The 23,747-nt window shown below is 41.7% G+C and overlaps 2 protein-coding genes across 2 annotated transcripts; one reads left to right on the top strand and one right to left on the bottom strand.

Annotated features, from left to right (window-relative positions):
• Nucleotides 1–3,775: 3,775 nt before the first annotated feature.
• On the top strand, nucleotides 3,776–7,579 carry LOC110505691 (transmembrane protein 151B-like). The gene is made up of 2 exons (XM_021585083.2): nucleotides 3,776–4,118; nucleotides 4,615–7,579. The coding sequence occupies exons 1-2, from the start codon at nucleotides 4,041–4,043 to the stop codon at nucleotides 6,037–6,039; spliced, it is 1,503 nt and encodes a 500-aa protein (XP_021440758.1). The 5' UTR covers nucleotides 3,776–4,040; the 3' UTR covers nucleotides 6,040–7,579.
• A 3,876-nt stretch (nucleotides 7,580–11,455) lies between these two features.
• LOC110505690 (BEN domain-containing protein 3) lies at nucleotides 11,456–16,197 on the bottom strand. Its single transcript, XM_021585082.2, has 4 exons — nucleotides 16,030–16,197; nucleotides 14,758–14,812; nucleotides 14,421–14,617; nucleotides 11,456–14,242 (listed from the first exon to the last, which is right to left on the bottom strand). The coding sequence occupies exons 2-4, from the start codon at nucleotides 14,807–14,809 to the stop codon at nucleotides 12,005–12,007; spliced, it is 2,487 nt and encodes an 828-aa protein (XP_021440757.2). The 5' UTR covers nucleotides 14,810–14,812; nucleotides 16,030–16,197; the 3' UTR covers nucleotides 11,456–12,004.
• Nucleotides 16,198–23,747: the final 7,550 nt, after the last annotated feature.

Raw genomic sequence — 23,747 nt, 5'->3', positions numbered from 1 at the left:
TTAAGTACTTCAGTAAAAATACTTTAATGTACTGCTTAAGTATTTTTTTTTGGGGGGGGGGGGTTTTGGGGGGGGTATTTTTTTAAATATTTTCGAGTACTTTTACTTCACTACATGCCTGAAGACAATCATGTACTTCTTACTTCATACATTTTCCCTGACACCCAAAAGTCCTCGTTACATTTTTAATGCATAGCAGGACTGAAATTCACGCACTAATCAAGAGAACATGCCTGGTCATCCCTACTGACTCTGATCTGGCGGACTCACAGACTCATGCAACACAAATGTTTCATTTGTAAATTATGTCTGAGTGTTTGAGTGTGCCTCTGGCTATCCCTAAATTAAATAGATTTGCTTAATATAAGGAATTTGAAACGATTTATACTTTTGATACATAAGTATATTTTAGCAATTACATTTACTTTTGATACTTAAGTATATTTAAAACCAAATACTTGTAGACTTTTACTTAGTATTTTACTTGGTGACTTTCACTTTTACTTGAGTCGTTTTCTATTAAGGTATCTTTACTTTTACTCAAGTATGACAATTGTGTACTTTTTCCTCCACTGCCAAATAGTGAGCTTATGAATGCACTGTAGCCTATTGATTAATAACCTGTTATTATTTCCAGTGCACACAGCTAATGAACATGTATTAGTTTATTTATAGATGTATAAATATATAGACTTAACTAATAATTCACCATTAGGTCTATGGGCCTATCCTGAAACTATTTTACATAAGCCTAATTTAAATGTAAATAGTTACCAATTTTCAGTTATTTATAAATGCTGCCATATGTATTGGAGTGGAAAATTACCCATAAATATTCTGATATATTTTGCGCGAAATTCAGTAGGCCTGTTAATAGAAATAGCTGCAGTTGACATACACAACAAATTGCAACTTTGTAGGCCTTGTTACTGCCTTAGTTTTTCCACATACAGTGCATTCTGGAAAGTATTCAGACCCCTTCCCTTTTTCCATATTTTGTTATATTACAGCCTTATTAAAACATTTATTATATTAATTTTGTTCTTCATTAATCTACACACAATACCCTGGAAACAGGTTTTAGAAATGTTTGCAAATGTATTAAAAATAAAAACAGAAATACCTTATTTACATAAATATTCAGACCCTTTGCTATGAGATTCGAAATTGAGCTCAGGTGCCTCCTGTTGCCATTGATCATCCTTGAGCTGTTTCTACAACTTGATTGCAGTCCACCTGTGGTAAATTCAATTGATTGGACATGATTTGGAAAGGAATACACCCGTCTATATAAGGCCCCACAGTCGACAGTGCATGTCAGAGCAAAAACCAAGCCAGGAGATCGAAGGAATTGTCCATAGAGCTCTGAGACAGGATTGTGTCAAGGTACAGATCTGGAGAAGGGTACCAAAACATTTCTGCAGCTTTGAAGGTCCCCAAGAACACAGTGACCTCCATCATTCTTAAATGAAAGAAGTGTGGAACCACCAAGACTCTTCCTAGAGCTGAGGAGTGGCTTCCATCTGGCCACTCTACCATAAAGGCCTGATTGGTAGAGTGCTGCAGAGACGGTTGTCTTTCTGGAAGGTTCTCCCATCTCCACAGAGTGACCATCAGGTTCTTGGTCACCTCCCTGACCAAGGCCCTTCTCCCCCGATTGCTCAGAAACATGCGCGAATTGCACCATTTTTGAAACTGAGCAATTGGGGGAGAAGGGCCTTGGTCGGAGAGGTGACCAAGAACCCAATGGTCACTCTGACAGAGCTCTAGAGTTCCTCTGTGGAGATGGGAGAACCTTCCAGAAGGACAACCATCTCTGCAGCACTCCACCAATCAGGCCTTTATGGTAGAGTGGCCAGACGAAAGCCACTCCTCAGTAAAAGGCACATGACATGACTTGAAGTTTGACAAAATACCCCTAAAGGACTCTCAGACCATGAGAAACAAGATTCTCTGGTCTGATGAAACCAAGATTGAACTCTTTGGCCTGAATGCCAAGCATCAAGTCTGGAGGAAACCTGACACCATCCCTACAGTGAAGTATGGTGGTGGCAGCATCATGCTGTGGGGATGTTTTTCAGCGGCAGAGATTGGGAGACTAGTCAGGATTCCATCTATAAGTCTTTGCTAGGTATAGCTCCGCCTTATCTCAGCTCACTGGTCACCGACCCGTAGCACACGCTCCAGCAGGTATATTTCACTGGTCATCCCCAAAGCCAACACCTACTTTGGCTACCTTTCCTTCCAGTTCTCTGCTGCTAATGACTGGAACGAATTGCAAAAATCCCTGAAGTTGGGACTTCAGTGAGACTTATATCTCCCTCACTAACTTTAAGCGTCAGCTGTCAGAGCAGCTTACCAATCACTGCAGCTGTACACAGCCCATCTGTAAATAGCCCATCCAACCAACCAACTACCTACCTCATCCCCATATTTGTTTTTGTTTTTCTGCTCTTTTGCACACCAGTATTTCTACTTGTACATCCTCATCTGCACATCTATCACTCCAGTGTAAATTGCTAAATTGTAATTACTTTGCCACTATTGGCCTATTTATTGCCTTACCTCCTTACTTCATTTGCACCCGCTGTATACAGATTTTTCTATTCTGTAAATTGACTGTAGGATTGTTTGTCCCATGTGTAACTTTGTGTTGTTGTTTTAGTCGCACTGCTTTGCTTTATCTTGGCCAGGTCGCAGTTGTAAATGAGAACTTGTTCTCAACTGGCCTACCTGGTTAAATAAAGGTGAAATAAAAAAATAATAATAATAACAAGGATTGAGGGAAAGATGAACGGAGCAAAGTACAGAGAGATCCTTGATGAGAACCTGCTCCGGAGCGCTCAGGACCTCAGACTGGGGCGAATGTTCCCCTTCCAACAGGACAACGACCATAAGCACATAGCCAAGGCAACGCAGGAGTGGCTTTGGGACAAGTCTCTGAATGTCCTTGAGTGGTCCAGCCAGAGCCCGGACTTGACGGTGCTGCAACAAAGTACTGAGTAAAGGGTCTGAATACTTATGTAAATGTGATATTTCCGTTTTTTATTTTTAATACACTTGCAAAAAAATCAATAAACCTGTTTTTGCCCTGTCATTATGGGGTATTGCGTGTAGATTGATGAGGGGGGAAAACAATTTAATCAGTTTTAGAATAAGGCTGCAACATATCAAAATGTGGAAAAAGTGAAGTGGTCTGAATACTTTCTGAATGCACTGTACATGTGCATACGATGCCATCTGCTGTTTCATTTAGGGTTTGCATTTCAGAACAATATTTTAACTTGCACTCAAGACATCTCTTTTTAAACATAGCCAACATAACAATTTCACCATGTCTTGCCCATATAAGTAGCTATATGCTTTTGCCTTTTTGTTTTCTTACCATTTTTTTCTGTGTTTTGTTGTGTTTATGTATGTTATGTATTGAGTATACATTAAAATAGGCTATAGTAGGCCTACATAGTATTATTAGTAGGCTAGTATTAATAGGCGTAATTAGAATTAGTAGTATTGTTATAGGCTTGTATTAGTCATGCTAATATTATTATTACTATTGGGTATTATTGTTAGGTTGTTATTCATATTATACAAAGGCATTATAACAGGTGTATGAGCCGAACTTATATGTTCAGGTTGACTACAAAATGCTCTGTGGACAGTGTGACTTCAGCATACCGACAAGGTCATGTTCCTCAATCTGAGTGAGGGAGAATTCATACACTATTCTAAATAGACTGATTCTCTTGCAAGTTGCCGCTGGCATAAATGTTTTCTTGTTTGCGACATTTTTATCACAGCTCAGAATGGGTCATTTATTGGTCTGTTACCTGCATGTTTTATTCGATGAAATGTTTGCCAGCAGATCTCTCGGCTGCTGCCTTGATGGGGTATAAAGGCTATGATTAGCAAATAAATCAAGATATTTGTGTGCAAATTAACAAAGGACACTGGATAGATACAAGCGACTATCTCAACGTCGGAGCAAGCAATTTAAGCGCAATTCGCAACTCCACGCCCTACTGCTAATCGGTACCACAATGTCCCCTCCAGCCTCCGCTGCGGCAGCGAGTGAGAGCAGTACAACCACCGTTTTCGAGGAAGACACCAGAGAAGAGGTACCACTCTCATATCATATTATGCTGCCATAAAATTGCCAGAAGCCTTGCTATAATAAAACATGTTCATAACCTCAGGCATAAAGCACCCAACCCCTTCCATGTTTTTGGCTGAATGTCACAGATGTTGCATAGCCTACATTATTTGATATTCATGACAATCGATCAGGGGGTATGGCAATTATTTTGATCATTTGATGTTGGTTAATAGTATTTGCAAGATAAATAGCTATTTACCAAGTATTTTCCTATTAAGAGTTGGTAGGCTATATGTTTCAATTGACTATAGGTTTAGACTGATTAATGTAAGAGCTGAGCTACCTTGCTGTGCATCAAATAGCAGCTTCATAGAGGAAGGGGGGAAAACATATTGATAACAAAACGTCAGAAGCCCCCAAAGGAATCAAATGTTGAATGGTTAGAATTGTGTAATGGTGTGTCCGTATACATTTACCAACACTGTATCCACTCTTTTTTGCATGCTTTGAATTAACAGCAGAGGCCCTTGAAGCAATCCCTGAGCAAGTCCCTGTGTAGAGAGAGCTTCTGGAAATGCCTGCTGCTCTCCATGCTCATGTACGGCTGCATGGGAGCCATGGTGTGGTGTCATGTAACCAAGGTGACTCGCCTCACCTTTGACAGTGCCTTCAAAGGGAAGTCCATGATGTACCATGACAGCCCCTGTTCTGACGGATACATCTACATCCCTCTGGCTTTCCTGCTTATGCTCTACCTGGTCTACTTGGTGGAGTGCTGGCACTGCAATGCCAAGAGTGAGCTGCAGCATAAAATGGATGTAGAGGGCATTTATGAACGTATCCAAACGATGCAGCAAGCAAAACCCTGTATCTGGTGGAAGGCCATTAGCTACCATTATGTTAGACGGACTCGGCAGGTCACACGCTATCGTAATGGGGACGCCTACACCAGCACACAGGTCTACCACGAACGGGTCAACACCCATGTGGCTGAGGCTGATTATGACTATGGTCACTGCGGGATGAAGGACATCTCAAAACAACTGCTTGGTCTGGAGAAGGCCCCACTCACCAAACTGAGGTTCACCAAGTGCTTTAGTTTTGCTAATGTGGAGTCTGAGAACTCCTACCTCACCCAAAGAGCAAGGTTCTTCACTGACAATGAGGGGCTTGATGACTATATGGAGGCACGGGAGGGGATGCACCTGAAGGACATTAACTTAAAGGAGTGTGTGATTGTGTTTTCTGAACCTGACCACCACCCATGGTATGTGTCTCATCATGTGTTCTGGGCAGCATCCTTCCTCACCTTATCGTGGCCCCTGAGGGTTTTCACAGAGTACCGCACTGCCTACGTCCATTACCGTGTGGAGAAACTCTTCGGGGCGGAATACGTCCCTGTGACGCCTCTCGATGAACGCCCTTACAGCCACCGGATCCCTCGGGTCAACACCATCGACAGCACAGAGCTGGAGTGGCACATCCGTTCTAACCAGCAGTTAGTGCCTAGCTACTCTGAGGCCGGACTCATGGAACTGGCCCAGTGCTCCTCTGGTGGCTTTGGCGGTTTAAGACAGAACTGCGAGCGCTGTCACCGGGCAATGAGCAGCTCCTCTGTTTTCTCCAGGAGTGCCCTCAGCATATGTACCGGCAGTAGCCCGCGGGTCGGCCGGGTGCCCTACAGTGGCAGCCGCTTCTCCTTGGGCCGGCGCTACGGATCGCGACGCAGCTGTTTCTGGAGGAGTAGAAGCAGTTTGGATGAGCAATTGAGTCCCAGTGAGAACACCCGCTGCCTTTCCGGGCGCCTAACCACTGACGACGAGGACCCCCCAGATTACCAAGATGCCCTCTGCTTCCCCGTGCTAATTTTTCACTGTAGTGAGAACTGCCACAATCACAGGTCCTTTCATAGGAATGGCTCCTGTGTGGAGACCTCTCTTTGACAATGCAATGTATTCACAGATAGCATGACTTTGTGTGTGAACAAAGATGTCCCGTGTGACACTAACAACTACAGAAAACCTCATGGCATAAGATTGTTAATGGGATTGGATAGATGTAAATCTTAGGTGCATATTCCCTCAATACCTTTTAACTAGTGATCACTAGGGGTTACATTTAGGCAGTGACAACACTAAAATATGGAGATGTTACCAAAAAAGAAATGTACACATTCAATGCAGTCAAGTCATTTTTAAAAAAAACTTTAGGCATAAGCCAAGGCCGGTGGGGATGGATGCTGGAGTCTATGTTCTATATACGTTAATAAGTGTATTGAGTATAATTGTATTTGCATTCATTTCATAAATACTTTCATAAAGTCTTCCTCTTAATTATGAAATAACAATACACATTTATTCAACACCTCAGTTGAGAGAAGTTTTTCAAATTAAAGTAATCTGGAAAAAAAATCAACAGCAATAACTATGACTTCACCATTCTCTCATAATTGGAACCAACATGTTGAGATAACTGCCAAATGAAAACAAACATCAATGGCACAGTTTCTATGACTTCCTTTTGTTTGTATCAGTTCTATTTGAACACTATATGATAGTCACATAGGCTATTGAAATGTAACATTGCTTACTTAATCTACTAGTGGTGCCCCAACACCTTTTTAACAAGACAGAACTGCGAGCGCTGTCACCGGGCAATGAGCAGCTCCTCTGCAAGTTATACAACTACACTTTTCAGAGGGGTTTTGGTTTTCCCATTGGTTTAATAATATGAAGCACATGAGACATATTTTCATATAAGAACATGGCTCAAATTCTTTCCAACAACTCACAAATATCTGTTAATAATCACTTAAGGTCACACTAGACATGATGAATTGTAGCTGTAAATGTTGAATTGTATATGAATGTTAATGTATATTTCTTCTCAAACTTTGTAGCAAGTATGTGTTTAAATTGACAAATATGTATATTAACATGTCTGGACAATACATAAAATATGACAGTGATGGGAAAAGTAATTCCATAGTCTTGTGCAATGCAAATAAGATATTGCAACAAAATAATCACAAATAATAAATACACTGTCACCAGTTTGTGAGGCACATTGTATCCTTTGAATGATTGAAAAAATAAACCTCCCACTGGGCACAGACATCAATTCAATGTCTATTCCACGTTGGTTACACGTCATTTCATTGAGATGACTTGGAAACAACGTTGACTCAACCAGTGTGTGCCCAGTGGGGTACTGATCACAAACCAACATTTAGGTTAAAATATATATATATATATTTTTTTTAAAAGAGCATGAACAAATACTGATTAAAGTTTTTGATTGAAATATTGGAAAATATTAATTTAAATGTTATGGAAAAAACAAGAATGTCGCCCATACGCCTCTGATTTATTTGTGTAGTTTTCATGAGGTGTAAATACACCTGTACTAGGCTACACTCTCTTTCCAATAAAAAGCAACATACTGATACTCTTGCTTGTGCAGATTGTATTTTCCTCTACGATGTCTCTTATGCGCTTGATTATTGGTAGGATATGATGATAATGGTGCACATTTTCCAGATTTTTGCCTTCACGTTAATTTTCACCGTTTACAGGTCAGACTTTTAATTTGAAAGATCATCAAACTTGACGCGGAAGTGATTTGACTGTTGCAAGCTTCACAAGGGTCAAGTCAGAGATACTTTTGGGGAAATTGGAAAACTCCATTGAAAACGCCCATAGTCAATGTTGCCCATGCGTGGTCAATGGGCACGGTGCATTCTGGGCTGGGCTATTCTGGACAAGGAAAACTCTCTTTTAAGGAGTGAATGGGACACAATTGAGTGCTAGCTCAAAAACCGACATTAGCATGATTTCGTGAACAAGAATATCTTCAGATATGTGGGATAATTAACTTGGTCACTGTAATATCGTATAGCTTAGAAATAGACACATTACGTACTTTCGAGGAAAATAGGCAGGTTTCTCGACCAATACCCTGACTTTGAGAAGGGATTGCGTGATGGCTGATGAAGAGCGAGGCCCAACTCTGCGGGAAATCTGTCTCCCTCCAGCAGGTGGCGTTTTTTCGTTGTTTTGCCCACCAAGTTTTTGTATGGAGGTCAATGTGTATCGAATTTGGTCAACAACAAAACATTTAGGGCTTATTTGCTATTTCGTAATGCTTAAGTTGTCTGGAGTGTTCTGATATAAGTAGGATATGTGAAATGTCGGCAACTTTTAGAAAAAAAACAATATTGGAGTTGTCTCGATAATGCCTGTGGATATTCATGATAGTAGGATAGCCTCTCCCTCTCCATTGAATACAGGTGGTTGCCTTCAACAACCCTCATAGAATATTCAAAAAGGATTACAATAATTAGATGTATCCACCAATCAAAAAAAAAAAAGGATAGGCGGGAGCTAGACAGCCAGTCATGACGCTTTGTGGACAATGACTCCTATTTCTAGGGCTGAGAGATGTATCTTGTCAGTACATCCATAATCTTTGGTGACGATTAGTTCGGCAACAGTGTGACGCAGCATGACAACACGATTGGTCCACAGACTGCTGGGTGTGGCCATTAATTAGCCAGTTAACGTGCTCTCATGGCCACACCCCCACTGTAATGTGAGCATCCATTAGCATTACCATAGAGTGGACCACCAACATAACTGTTAACAATGTTTCCCATCTATGACATTACATGTATATAGTTCTTGATTTCCCAAAGGCTTGTTCTACCAGAAAATCACAATCGACTGCCCTTTGTAACTTTATTGTGTTGTAAATGTCTACTTTTTCAAGGAGCTACAGCATGCAGGGATTGTTTGTACAGGCACTTGCCCTGAGACAGTTGCTAAGGTGGAGTACCCACAAGCTGCTGAACCCTGGACACGGACCTTACTGGACACTACACACTTGCCAGCTGTGTTCCTCCATGACCATTGGGACACACAAGCTCCCTACACGCTGGAGTTCAGCTAAGACCTGGTCAGGTCTTCATAAAGTGAGGTTCAAAAGCGGCAAAAAAGGAGGCGCCAAGGCTGTACAGGATGAGGAGGAAGATGATGAAAAGGATCCTGAGCACAGTGACTATGAGGATGAACCTGAGGATGACTCCCCAGTGTACCCAAAGACTACAAAGACATGGAGAAATATGTGCAGTCCTTTCATTATGTTATCATGAAAGTTGGCCTTGATATAGCACGCAAGTAAGTGGTTACAGAGTTATGCCTTTAGATTTTCAATGGGATGCACTCAAGGAGAAAAAAAATGGGTAATGGTATCATTAGTATTTGGCATCAATATCTGCAACAATTTGAGGGGATCCATATGGGTCGAATTTGAGCACCTCTCCTTAAAGCTTGGTCATTCAGGTCTTGAAATCACATTTATACAATTTCGCTCACGGGTGAATGAAGAGATGAGGTCAAATGAATTGATTGATATGGAATGGAATTGCCCTACTATTTAAAAGGCTCTAGGCCTACCTGCAGTGGCTAACTGATTTTTTTTGTCTTTATTTCTGCAAAGTGGAGGATGAATTCTATGGCAACAAGCTTCGGCTAAATGGACAGAAACTCATCAACAAAAGTACATTGGGGAGTTACTTTTGTGCCTAGTAATGACTTATATAATAGACATATTTCTGCCAACCTTCAACATCTTACAAGACTGTAAGGACCCAAATCCATCCCCCGTGCACTGAAGTGGTAGAGCAGTCCAATCAACACCCCACCCTGCTCAAGTCTTAAGTTTCCTTCACTGTACTGATCTTTGGTTCTCTCTTCAGGTTAAAGTTGTAGACACCTTGGACCTGGTATTATCAGAGAAAGAAACAGACACTGTCACACTTTTGAGAGTCATCATTAATTAATAAGGAACTGGGCAAATCCAAGGGTGGAGACCAGTACAATGTTGTTCTGAGGCGCTGGAAAAACTTGAAATTTCCAGGATGCCTTCAAACAATGAGTTTTCAGCGGACAATACTGACTATACTTCTCGCCATTGACAAGGGAATTTTATTATCCACATTTTGCATGATGTTACATCAAAGTGAATGGTTCAGTTTTTACAGTAGTCCTCTTGGTACAGTTGAAGTTGGAAGTTTACATACACCCATAGCCAAATACATTTAAACTCAGTTTTTCACAATTCCTGACATTTAATTCAGCTTTTATTTATTTGATCACATTCCCAGTGGATCAGAAGTTTACATACACTCAATTAGTATTTAGTAGCATTGCCTTTAAAATGGTTTAACTTGGGTCAAACCTAGCCTTCCACAAGTTCCCACAATAAGTTGGGTGAATTTTGGCCCATTCCTCCTGACCAGAGCTGGTGTAACTGAGTCAGGTTTGTTGCCCTTAATCACACATGCTTTTTCAGTTCTGCCCACAAATTTTCTATAGGATTGAGATCAGGGCTTTGTGATGGCCACTCCAATACCCTGACTTTGTTGTTCTTAAAGCTTGGTTACAAATGGGTCTTCCAAATGGACAATGACCACAAGGATACTTCCAAAGTTGTGGCAAAATGGCTTAACTTCCTGACTGCTGTCTTGAGATGTTGCTTCAATATATCCACATAATTTCCTTCTTCATGATACCATCTATTTTGTGAAGTGCACCAGTCCCTCCTGCAGCAAAGCACCCTCACAACATGATGCTGCCACCCCCGTGCTTCACGTTTGGGATGGCGTTCTTCGGCTTGCAAGCCTCCCTTTTTCCGCCAAACATAACGATGGCCAAACAGTTGTATTTTTGTTTCATCAGACCAGAGGACATTTCTCCAGAAAGTACGATCTTTGTCCCCATGTGCAGTTGCAAACCGTAGTCTGACTTTTTTATGGTGGTTTTGGAGCAGTGGCTTCTTCCTTGCTGAGCGGCCTTTCAGGTTATGTCGATATAGGACTCGTTTTACTGTGGATATAGATACTTTTGTGCCTGTTTCCTCCAGCATCTTCACAAGGTTCTTTGCTGTTGTTCTGGAATTGATTTGTAGTTTTCACACCAAAGTACGTTCATCTCTAGGAGACAGAATGTGTCTCCTTCCTGAACGGTATGATGGCTGCGTGGTCCCAGTGTTTATACTTGTGTACTATTGTTTGTACAGATGAATGTGGTACCTTCATGCATTTGGAAATTGTTCCCATGGATGAACCAGACTTTTTAGATTTTTTTTCCTGAGGTCTTGGCTGATTTCTTTTGATTTTCCCATGATGAGTTTTAATGGCTCGAACCTAAGTGTATGTAAACTTCCGACTTCAACTGTACGTGTCATCAATGGCTTATCTGGTTTCAAATGGCCTTGACACTATTTTGAATGAACAGTCTCCAAGTCATTCTACATAATTAAGCAATGGATAGTCATGGCTTGAATCAGATGCAAAGAAAATGTGTGGGATAAGTATTTAATTAGCTAAATGCTAATAAAGTGAAATGCTAAATTCAACAGATTTTATTACAAATGGGTTAACATGACCTGTTGCTATAGTTTAATACAGATTTATAGTACAAACTTCTATAAGAAGGTATAACATAACATTTTATAAAAGACCAGTGGAGCCATACTGCTACAACATGTGCGATGGAACAAAATAATATCACCATTTCTATCCATATTTGACTGATCTACTGTCTTTGTACTATATACATGTTTATTGTTTTTAAGGCTACAACAGCTTATCTACAGGGTAAGTTAGATGAGCTATTACAGTATTGTTTTTGTACATGGAAACAGTCTATCAACATGATATCGTCTATGAAAAACGACTAATGCTGTAGTTCAATATTACAAATACATCCATTAAGTACTAATGAAAAGCCTTTAAGAGTTGGCCTTATCCTACACAGGACTGTGTGCAAAGGCTTCACTATGCTATTCAGCTTATGTACTTGTGTAAATATTTAGAATAAAAAAATTAAGTGTTGCTTTCAGCTTTGACTAGGACACAGTATTTGATCTCTTGGCCTTCTTCAGTATGTCACACTTCTTACGGTTGGGCCGCCGGCATCGCTCATCTATGCTTGGCACGCATTCATAATGCCAAACCTCCTCCATCTTCTCAACTGGGTACACGGCCTCTACATAGTGGCGGATGAGCCTGAGACGCACAGGATCCAGCTGCTTCTTATTGCAGGCGCCTGAGTGGTTATACTGAAGTCGCAGGTTCTCTTGAGTGAAGAGCTCAGGGAAGAGGCGCACCAGTAGACGGGCAGAAAAGTTTCCAACAGAAAGGCTCTGCTGGACAATCTCTCGTACTTCAGCGTCGGAGAGCCAGTAGACCGAAGGCACCTGGAAGTCCGGGATTGACACCGTCAATTTCTCCAGGGGGATCTTGCAGAAGTCTTTGCTACTTTTTTCAGGCGGTAGTGGAGGAATCTCGAAGTCCTTCAAGCGCTCTGTGTTGAGCTGGTTCACTTGGCAAGCAGCCACAAAGTCCACAGGCTCTTGCTCCAACTCAGGAGCATAGACTTTGCGTTGCTGCTGGTACGACCGCCGTTGTTCCGTGTCTCGTCGCCTGCACCGCTCGTCCAGTTTACCCACAAATTCTAGGGTCCACACTCTGTCATTCTTGGCCCGTGGATATAGGAGCTGTACGTAGTGGCGAATAAGGTCAACCCGCACAGGATCAAGCTGTTTCTTCCCGAGTGAGCCACTACAGTTGTAATGCTTCCGTGCGTTGTCGTAGGTGAAGAGCTCAGGGAACATAAGTACCAACAGGCGAGAGGCGAAGTTCCCAATTGACAAGCTACAGTCATAGTTGTTCCTCAGCTGCTCCCTAGAGAGCAGATACTCTTGAGGCACACTGAAATCTGGTGGGGGCATCTCAAGTTGTTCAAAATCGACTGGCACAAGCAAGGACTTTTTTGACCTACGACCTGGTCTCTCGTAGTCACACAAGTCACTGATCTTGATGATAGAGACATCGTCAGGGAGGCTTGTGGAGTCATAGCTTTCATCGTTCATGTTCTCAGGATCGCTTCCATTGCCGTTACTGTGAGAACCCTCTATCGCGTCTTCTATGCGCTGCACACACACCTGCAGCCAACTATCCTCTGGGACATCAGGAAAATTTGCCTCCATGTATTTACGGATAATTTCTATCCTGTCAGAGTCCAGGATCATCTTTCCCACACTACCTTCTGGAAATCTCCCCTCCTCAAAAACCTCAGGGAAAAGTCGGTTTACAAGAAACATAAAGTCTTCAGGGGAAGAAAGCTCATCAAGATCCTCTCGGACCTCCTGAGTGTCAAACACAAGGTCTGGCACTACTTTGTTGTTGTTGGTGTGGTCACCATTGGAATCTAAGTCAAGGTACACTTCTTGCCCCTCCTCATTTATAAAATGGCAGGGCTGGTTCTGCTCAGCTTTGAAACCAAAGCTTGTAATAAGCTGTTTCCCACATGACTGTTGCCCACTCTCCATATCCTTCTGGGCCCAGAAGCGGTTAAAGAAGTCATTCATCTGTAATAGGCATTCATCCTGCCAAATGTTGTTGTTCTTAACCAGAGGATAACACACCTCCACATAGTTGCGTATTAGCTGCAGATGTAAGGAATCCAACGTTCTCTTGTTGGCGATGCAACCACGAGTGCACTCCTTGGCTTTAAGAAGTTCTGGGAAGAGGTGTACCAGCAATCGACAACCCAACTCGCCAGCATTTGATGTCTGTTCCATCAGCTGACTCAGTTCCTCACTTGTCAACAGGTATTCTGGCGGAGGATGGAACTCAGTCGCCAGCTCAGATGGTTTGATCTGTTTCTTGATGCGAGTGACCTCCAGGGAAAGTAGATCAACCTTGCTGTGCAGTTGGGTCATGCTTGAGTTGAGCGTATTGAGGATGAAAAACATCTTCTCAATGAGGGAGTATAGATTAGAGTCTGTTGAAGCCATGGACCCTGCTGCCCCCAGGGCAGAGAGGGGTTCACTTCGGCTGTGCTCCCCTGTATTGACCAGTTGAGGAGATAAGAGGCTGCTGTAGCTTAGCCGCACTCCTCCCTCATGCTGAGCATGCTGGTCAAGGCTTGATGTGAGCTTCTTCTCTGTGATTCTGTGAGAGATGCTGTAGAGAGGCTTCCTGTAAGAGGCTATAGTCTTCTCCTGGTCAGCAGATGTCAGGCAAAGGGGTTGAGGCCTCGTGGACTCTTCAGACAATCTCCTCAGTAAGCGTTGCCCGGCCTACACAGAGACAACAATATTATTATCCATTTCTTATCTCGGGTGTATTTTCTAAGTCATATAAGAACTAGAATAAGCATGCTAAATAAATAGATGGACAAATGTCATCACATAGACAGGCCTATTTAGCAAGTTCAGTTAGGCATGAGGTATAGATTATGCCATTTCATTAATTTACCTCACTAGAGACCCTGACTCTCTTGCTGCTGGTAGACTGGTCCAATTCAGAATTGTGAGCGTCACAGCCCATGTCCATAACAGTACGTTTGCTGTTGGCCTCACTAGTTCCAAGAGACCATCTTCGTGGTCCCTCAGTTGTCTCACTAATAGCACAGTCATCCGTCTCTAACTTGATGTCTTGAATGGGTTCTCTCTCTGCAGAAAAACATTTAAAATCAATGTTATGTTATTTACAAGTTAATTTGATTTTCCCACTTTAGGTGTTGATCAATCCAAACCGTTTCAAAGTGCATAGTTGCATTATCACAGTGTAATTAAATTTTTTATAGACTTACCTCTCTCAAGCTTTTCTCCATCCGACTTTTCCCCATGGTCAGAGGAATTCATATCCTATAGTGAAAAAATATGATAAAAATAAATCAAACCTGTAACATCTGTTTATTCGTTTAAGAATTGAAATGTCACTGCACTGTTAAGTAATCTTGACTAAATAGACCCATTACATTAATTCCATTGTCCAAATTGTGCTATATTGTTAGACTTAATCTTTCATAAGATATTTCAAAATTATTAAAAGTCCCATTCTATATTCAACAACATGTGTTGTTCCATAGAAAGTAAAGCCTATGATGTTATTATTGTCGTAATCAAATAGGCCCTTGTTCACTTGCAAGTTCACTTTGTCTACTTCACCTGCTTGAACATGTTCATAGGCAATTAGGCCTATATGATGTCATACTGAACCCTGATCAGCTGCTTGGGAGCATGTTTACTAATCGAAAATGTTGGATTACATTCAAGCTACATTCATTTGACAAATAAATATAATACACTTGTGCTCTGCTGTTTAACTGCTAACAGTGGGTGAGTTGTGTTCTCGTAGTGATGCAAGAGAGGACTCAACGTCTGTAACTAGAGGCTTTATGACTTCTCACTCGCCCCTTTTTACTTCTGTTTCTGTCCCATCCACTTCCTCATTCTTCCACTAGAAGCCCATGAACCAAAACATGAGTACACAGAGAGAGGAAGAGGCGAAACGAGAGGATGTACTCCGCCCAAGATCTGTCCACGTGAGATAAGCCCCTTTTTGTACGTCGGTCTTTGAGTGTTTAATAACGTGATGCTTATTTAATCGAATATAATGTTTAGGCTGTTACAAATACAATGATATAAGTGGATGCACGTGGCATTCGACAACTTTGAGAAAACGCATTTAGTTGTGCCTGACGTTCACACGCATATCTGCCCTCACACTGGCTAGAATGGACCCACCTGATCTCCCTTGCCTTCAATCATTAAGGACATGTTATTCCATTGTTAGAGCGGTCACTCGGCTATCTTGCCAATATAATAGATACTCTTTGGACTACACACACACAGCTGTGTCATACTTTTCACGCTGTCAACTTGAGTCTTTCGTGGCAATTAAAGATGCAATGAGATTTATTTGAAAACACAGCAAATGTATATTTCTACTTCGCATTAAAGCTAGCTAATCATTGTTTTTAGGGATTCTTCTTTAGTGACGAGGCAGTGTATATCCTCGGACGAGTTTTTCCCACTCGTCTTCGTGGAATTGTCTCAAAAACGCAGATGCTCGAGCTCACCTTTACGATTTCATGGAGTCCTTTGCAGTAATTGAAGGTTGGGTTAACATATTTGCCGAGAATGTCGTGGGAATTTCACACACGGATAACTGTTGTTCGTGTTTCTCCTCTTTTTTTTTCTTCTCTGTGCCGTCTCGCGTGACGTGATTGGGCGCGCGCCTGCTGTGTCATTTCCGCACAGCTGTGGATGTGTTTTGTGTGGCCGTGGGCCTTGTTGCATGATGACAACAGAGATAAACGATGACCCAAATTGCGCGAAAATGCAATGAATCGAAAGGTAAATTAGCTATATTATTTGTGGCTAATTTGCGAATCCCCATATGAGACTTGATAGCCTTGCAGGCTATTTCACGTGAGCTGGCCTACAGGCAGAATACGGCCCAACAGCAGATTTTCTCTGCATTTCAACAGGTAGCTGCAATTAATAGCGCTATCTGAAGATGTGCAGTACCTTCGCAGAGTGGGCCACGAACGAATAGTAAACCATGGAGAAAATGCATCCAGTGTCATTTTCACCTGCACAAAGTGAATTCTAGTGTTCACTTACATTCCATGAGATTACATAGCCTACCTAAACATTTGTGATGGAAGACTTTATAAACAATGTATTCAATGACAATGAAAACATCGATCAAAGTGATTTATTAACCCCGTCCTTTAATTAATACACATTTCAATCAATTAACAACCCTTTTTAGCTCCACTTGCAACTTGGAACATAAAAAGTAACATTACTATGGTATATGTCTCCCTCCTGTGTTTTCAAATGGAATTGCATTTACAACAGGGTGGCGGTGAATAAATGGCACTTTGGCCCACTACTGTAGGTCCCCGTCAGATTCCCAGATAAAAATAAGAAAATCGTATTTCTCACAATTAAAACGCCTTAAATCCAACATCATCCCATTTTATCAGTGGTGTAAAAAGTACTCAATTGTCATACTTGAGTAAAAGTAATACGTTAATAGAAAATGACAAGTAAGTGTCACCCAGTACAATACTACTTGAGTAAAAGTCTAAAAGTATTTGGTTTAAATATACGTACGTATCAAAAGCACACTAGACACGCACACATAATTTACAAACAAAGCATTTGTGTTTAATGAGTCTGCCAGATCAGAAGCAGTAGGGATGACCAGGGATTTTCTCTTGATAAGTGTGTGAATTGGACCATTTTCCTGTCAAAATGTAACGAGTACTTTTGGGTGTCAGGGAAAATGTATGGAGTAAAAAGTACATTCTTTTTTTCAGGAATGTAGTAAAAGTTGGCAAAAATGTAAATAGTAAAGTACAGATACCCCAAAAACGACTTAAGTAGTACTTGAAAGTAGTTTTACTTAAGTACTGCATTTGATCCAAAGAATGTCAGCATCCAAAAACACAAATCCAGTTTTGTAAGGGGATAAATGCATATGTGAGGATTAGAGGCTTTCTAAGATTTTATGTAGACAAATGTAGCTGCCTTTACGATTTCTCCTACCCTTTTAAATGATTATATGCAGAATTCAATTAATCATATTTTTTTATATGAATAAAGACTTGCTAAAGTGCCAAAATTCATCAATTTGCCAAGTCCCTCTGTGCCCCTCTACAACTTCTAGGAAGATTTTAACCAAGTCCCTCTGTGCCCCTCTACAACTTCTAGGAAGATTTTAACCCACTTAACCCCTACATTTCTCCAAGTTTTAGGTATTTTGTGCTAGGTATTTTGTTGTTTTGACAGTCATTTCTGAAGAATAGTAATTATTTAATGTGATTAGTGAGTCATTGTCCCTAAATGTCCCTAAATGTAAGGTCAACCCTGTTACGTGGACTGAATATGGTGAAACTATTACTTTTTAAATATGTTTTTCAAAAGAAACTGTCAAATCAGTCAAATAGTCAAATCATAATGTAAAGCAGGAGAGCTGGTCCTACTCTTTTCTGGTGTTGTGGTGGAAAACAGAGGGTCTAGCATTATACATCAACCCTGTCAACCCATAGATAGGCAGGCTAGAAATGTTTTAACAGTTGCATTTGTTTTGTGAGGCTTGCATCCAATTGCCCCCTCCCTGTTGCATACAACCAGCTTCCATTCCCCCTGTCACAAGAGGATTTATGGCTGATTTAAGATGAAATCGTCAACCCTGTTTTGGTCAACCCTGCTACTTTATTTGTATTTATTAGTGATCCCCATTAGCCACTGTCAAGACAGAAGCTACTCTTCCTGGAGTCCAAACACATTAAGGCACTTACATCACACATAAAACATCACTACATATCTACAATACAAAATGTATAATACCACCAAACAACAATATTACAATGTACATGTGGGTAGGTCCATCAGCTGTTATCTCAATATCAAATCATTTCTATGTAACAATTAAGTACCTTTTAAAATGTTAAATTAAAATGATAAAAATTATACTTAGCGAAGGACAATTTCTCAAGCAAGAATTTTGCTAGAACTGTCTGGAGTTGTCTTGAGTCGGGAGGAACATTTTTAGAATTTGCTGTTATTGGCAGAGAGGTTTGGAACTCTCTTGCTTATTGGTCTTTTAACTAAACTGAACAAAAATATAAACGAAACATGCAACAATTTCAAGATTTTACTGAGTTACAGTTCATGTAAGGAAATCAGTCAATTGAAATAATTTCATTCGTCTCTAATCTATGGATTTCATATGACTGGACAGGGTCGCAGCCATGGGTGGGCATCGGCCCACCCACTTGGGAGCCAGACCCACCCATTGCAGAGCCAGGACAATCAGAGTGTAAAAAAGCTGTCCCGCTCCTCTCCTCGTTACCTAACCTCCCCTCACAGTCCATTCATTTTCCCTTCAGTCCCGTTAGTTTGGCTGCTCAGGCTAACTACAGTTGAAGTCAGAAATTTACATACACCTTAGCCAAATACATTTAAACTCAGTTTTTCACAATTCCTGACATTTAATCCTAGTAAAAATTCCCTGTTTTAGGTCAGTTAGGATCACCACTTTATTTTAGGAATGTGAAATGTCAGAGTAATAGTAGAGAGAATTATTTATTTCAGCTTTTGGTAGCATTGCCTTTAAAAAGTTTCACTTGGGTCAAACATTTCAGGTAGCCTTCCACAAGCTTCCCACAATACGTTGGGTGAATTTTGGCCCATTCCTCCTGACAGAGCTGGTGTAACTGAGTCACGTTTGTAGGCTTCCTTGCTCGCACACACTTTTCCAGTTCTGCACACACATTTTCTATAGATTTGAGGTCAGGGCTTTGTGATAGCCACTCCAATACCTTGAATTTGTTGTCCTTAAGCCATTTTTCCAACTTTGGAAGTATGCTTGTAGTCATTGTCTATTTGGAAGACCCATTTGCGACCAAGCTTTAACTTCCACCTTCAATATATCCACATCATTTTCCTTCCTCATGCTGCCATCTATTTTGGGAAGTGTGCAGTTGCAAACCGTAGTCTGGCTTTTTTATGGGGGTTTTGGAGCGGTGGCTTTTTTCTTGCTGAGCGGCCTTTCAGGTTATGTCGATATAGAACTCGTTTTTACTGTGGATATAGATACTTTTGTACCGGTTTCCTCCAGCATCTTCACAAGGTCCTTTGCTCTTGTTCTGGGATTGATTTGCCCTTTTCGCACCAAAGTACGTTCATCTCTAGGAGACAGAACGCGTCTCCTTCCTGACCAGTATGACGGCTGCGTGGTCCCATGGTGTTTATACTTGCGTACTATTGTTTATACAGATGAATGTGGTACCTTCATGCGTTTGGGAATTGCTCCCAAGGATGAACCAGACTTGTGGAGGTCTACCATTTTTTTCTGAGGTCTTGGCTGATTTCTTTTGATTTTCCCATGATGTCAAGCAAAGAGGCACTGAGTTTGAAGGTAGGCCTTGAAATACATACACAGGTACACATCCAATTGACTCAAATTATGTCAATTAGCCTATCAGAAGATTCTAAAGCCATGACATCATTTTCTGGAATTTTCCAAGCTGTTTAAAGGCACAGTCAACTTAGTGTATGTAAACTTCTGACCCATTGGAATTGTGATACAGTGAATTATAAGTGAAATAATCTGTCTGTAAACAATTGTTGGAAAAATTACTTTTGTCATGCACAAAGTAGATGTCCTAATCGACTTGCCAAAACTATAGTTTGTTAACAAGAAAGTTGTGGAGTGGTTGAAAAACAAGTTTTAATGACTCCAACCTTAGTGTACGTAAACTTCCGACTTAAACTGTAAGTTATCCCTCACCCATCATAGCTCTGCCATTCCCAACGAATCAGAGAGCTTGGAAATGCACATCTGGACACTGTACCCGCCCATTCAGGTCAGAGTGTTATCGACATCCGAAGGGAGAAGACCCATGTTCCTAAGGAAGATGAGTTGCGAGGCCCTACACACCTCTCTCATCTAAGAGACTACCAGCCCTGCTACAGGCCTCCTCAGTGGTCAGGGATTGACCACACCCTCACCATTTGGTAGCTGATGAGAGAATATGAGTACCTGCATCACGAGCAGCAAGAGGGCAGGAGGGCATACTCTAGGCTCTCCCGGCCTGAGTCACCACCGCAGAGCACAGGCGCTACTCTTCTGACCACCACCGCTCTTGACCTCCCCGGCTAGAGCCATCATCACCGCCACGGGAGCGCTATCACTGCCGGTCCTCCCAGAGTCGGCCCGGCTACTCCCCTGAGAGACACTACTCTAGGCCCTCCCGGCCACCTCCATGGGACCATTGGTCGTATTTGCCAGATCGTCGGGAGTGCCTCCAGCTGCTGTCCCGACCGATGTCTCTCTTGGCCCCCCCAACCAGAGGCACGGAATAGTCGGAACCGGCCTAGCTCCCAAGCAGATGAAGACAACTCCAGAGTGCACAGTCCATGACATCGAGGTCTGCACCCTCCTCAGCCAGCTCCTTGACCAGCCACAGTTAAGGAGACTCTTGCTCCAGTCGTGGAGCCACAGCCAGTCGCTGCCATGGGGCCTGTTCTGGTTGTGGAGTCGTCCTCTCCTCCCAATGGGGATCCGTGCTTCTACATCTGCATTGCTTACTGTTTGGGGTTTTAGCCTGGATTTCTGTATAGCACTTTGTGACATTGGCTGATGTAAAAAGGGCTTCATAAATACATTTGATTGATTGATCCCCTGATAGTTGAAGCAGACGCTCCGGTGACCACAACACACACACAGCTGTTTCCATTTGAAGATTCCAAGTCATTCAGATTACCAAAATCATATAAACATCTTCAAATGGAAACAGCTGTGTCTGCGTGTGTGTGTGCATGTAGTGGTGACCAAGTGTTCAGTATGGGCCTCAACATCATGTTCTAACCGCACAGCACTATAGACGACAGATCCAAACCAATCAGTTATAAGTATGTAACGGGTGAGGGCATTCATAGCCGACCGCTCAGACGGGTGAGGCATACCAGTCAACCGTTTTTACGTGGTCATTCTAGACAGATTTAGTGACCAATAGTTTACACAGAGTGAGTTTTTACCCACAAAAGGGCTTTATTACAGACAGAAATACTCCTCAGTTTCATCAGCTGTCTGCGTGGCTGGTCTCAGACGATCCCCGCAGGTGAAGAAGCCGGATGTGGAGGTCCTGGGCTGGCGTGGTTACACGTGGTCTGCGGTTTTTAGTCCGGTTGGACGTAATGCCAAATTCTCTAAAACATTCACTTTTCTGGCAACTGCTCTGGTGGACATTTCTGCAGTCAGCGTTACAATTGCACGCTCCCTCAAAACTTGAAACATCTGTGGCATTGTGTTGTGTCACAAAACTGCACTTTTTAGAGTAGCCTTTCATTGACCCTAGCACAAGGTGCACCTATGTAATTAACGATCATGCTGTTTAATCAGCTTCTTGATATGCAACACCTGTCAGGTGGATGGATTATCTTGGCAAAGGAGAAATGCTCACTAACAGGGATGTGCACAAAAATTGAGAGAAATATTTTTGTGCGTATGGAACATTTCTGGGATCTTTTATTTCAGCTCATGAAACGTGTTGCGTTTATATTCTTGTTCAGTATAATTGTCACATGGAAGGCCAAAACTCCATCCCATTAAAACAGGTTGAAATATCAGACTGACTTTTCAAACAGCTCTTACACTAATAGGGCATTATCATCATTTTCACAATATCACAGTATTATTTCAACCTCATATTGTGGAAATAAATATAACACAGGAAATTATGTTTTTGACTGCACTGGGCCTTTAATAGACACTTACTATAGTAAAACAAAAATTACCTCATGAGATGGGAAAACATTATAACAGAATTGTTTAATTATGTGAAATCATAAAGGCACCGAATTGGTGGGAGACCCATGAACTGCCCTTAAAAAGGCTATACAAAAAGAGGATATAATAACCTTTGGCTCCTGGGTTGTTCTTTTGCCAAAAAGGGTCCCCTAAATAAACAGGAATAATTGTCCATAAATTACCATATTGGACAGGTTCCAAATCCCAGACCCAAATTCCATGGCATTACAAACGGATTCTGCAAATTAACAAAGATATTTCAGTGCCATCACAATGTAGGGAGCACAACTTGACCTTGTTCTGTCGAGGACATACTGTATCATATCTAACATCCACGCACACCAGTTAGTACCCAATGTTCTAGCACTGACTGGTCACAAATGTGTCCATGTAGGGCTGATATAACAAGACAATGTGCTGCAGCTGAGACGGTGCGACACTCATTATTTGTGTAATGAGCTGTCTCAGTGGCAGTGTGTGGCGTGGCAGTCTGATCTGTCAGCCAATGAAGTGCGAGACCTGTGCTGGAAAGTCGGAGGTCACTGAAGCAAAGGCTTGCACCAAAGGGGCTGGGATTCAGCACTTAACACTTTGAAGTGCTCGTTAAAATGTCATTTTTGGACAATATGCTCGTTTCTGTTGAAGAGAGAACAGCATATTGTTCCTAATGCACTGAGTGGTTTCATCCATCACGGTCAGCCATGTGATGGTATTAACAGGTGTTCGCGGAAAGGTAATTTGTGAAAAGACTAATTGAAAGTCTATCATGGCACTATTATTGATTAGAGATCTTTCAAATTCACACAAAATACATTAAACAAAAATATGAACGCAACATGTAAAGTGTTAGTCCCATGTTTCATGAGATGAAATAAAATATCCCAGAAATGTTCCATAGACCACAGAGTACTCACGTCTTCTTTCGAGTGTCATGTAGAGATTATGCCCTCTTAAAAAAATATTTAACTAGGCAAGTCAGTTAAGAACAAATTCTTATTTACAATGACGGCCTGCCCCTGAACGACAGATTTTTACCTCGTCAGCTCGAGGATTCGATCTAGCAACCTTTGGGTTACAGGCCCAATGCTCTAACCACAAGGCTCCCTGCCGCCCCTTGAAGACACTCGTTGAAGTCTGAAGTCTCTGTTTTGTGAACTTTGAAGTGGCATTGTCCTCTGTCTGTAAGAGCATGATGTGGGGATGCTGTAATGGAATCTGTTTTGCTGTGCTGGCTGGCTCTCCACTGCGCCCCATCTGTAATTACACCACACAGACACCCACTCACAGGGGGTAGCTGCTGCCTGCTGCCCCCTCCACAATGTTATTTGTGTAAACTCAGCCATCTTGTCAACCTAGCAGTCTGGGTGCGACGGATAGCAAACCACAAAAATCATCTCTATGAGCAATAACAGTGTTGGGTTGCAGATGTATGATACTGTACATGGAGCGGTCACTCTGTATGGAGAC

This window comes from Oncorhynchus mykiss, chromosome 25, assembly GCF_013265735.2.
Source record: "Oncorhynchus mykiss isolate Arlee chromosome 25, USDA_OmykA_1.1, whole genome shotgun sequence".
NCBI classification, from domain to species: domain Eukaryota; kingdom Metazoa; phylum Chordata; class Actinopteri; order Salmoniformes; family Salmonidae; genus Oncorhynchus; species Oncorhynchus mykiss.
The sequence above is the reverse complement of the archived record's forward strand: the minus strand, read 5'-3'. Positions and strand labels throughout refer to the sequence as shown.

What these genes read in the sequence shown, in the direction of transcription:
- LOC110505691 (XM_021585083.2), top strand. Translation starts at nt 4,041, where the DNA reads ATGTCCCCTCCAGCCTCCGCTGCGGCAGCGAGTGAGAGCAGTACAACC. An exon ending in AGGAAGACACCAGAGAAGAG is followed by an intron (nt 4,119 to 4,614) that starts GTACCACTCTCA and finishes TTGAATTAACAG; the next exon opens with CAGAGGCCCTTGAAGCAATC.
- LOC110505690 (XM_021585082.2), bottom strand. Translation starts at nt 14,809, where the DNA reads ATGAATTCCTCTGACCATGGGGAAAAGTCGGATGGAGAAAAGCTTGAG. An exon ending in TGGAGAAAAGCTTGAGAGAG is followed by an intron (nt 14,618 to 14,757) that starts GTAAGTCTATAA and finishes GTTTTTCTGCAG; the next exon opens with AGAGAGAACCCATTCAAGAC. An exon ending in GAGTCAGGGTCTCTAGTGAG is followed by an intron (nt 14,243 to 14,420) that starts GTAAATTAATGA and finishes GTCTCTGTGTAG; the next exon opens with GCCGGGCAACGCTTACTGAG.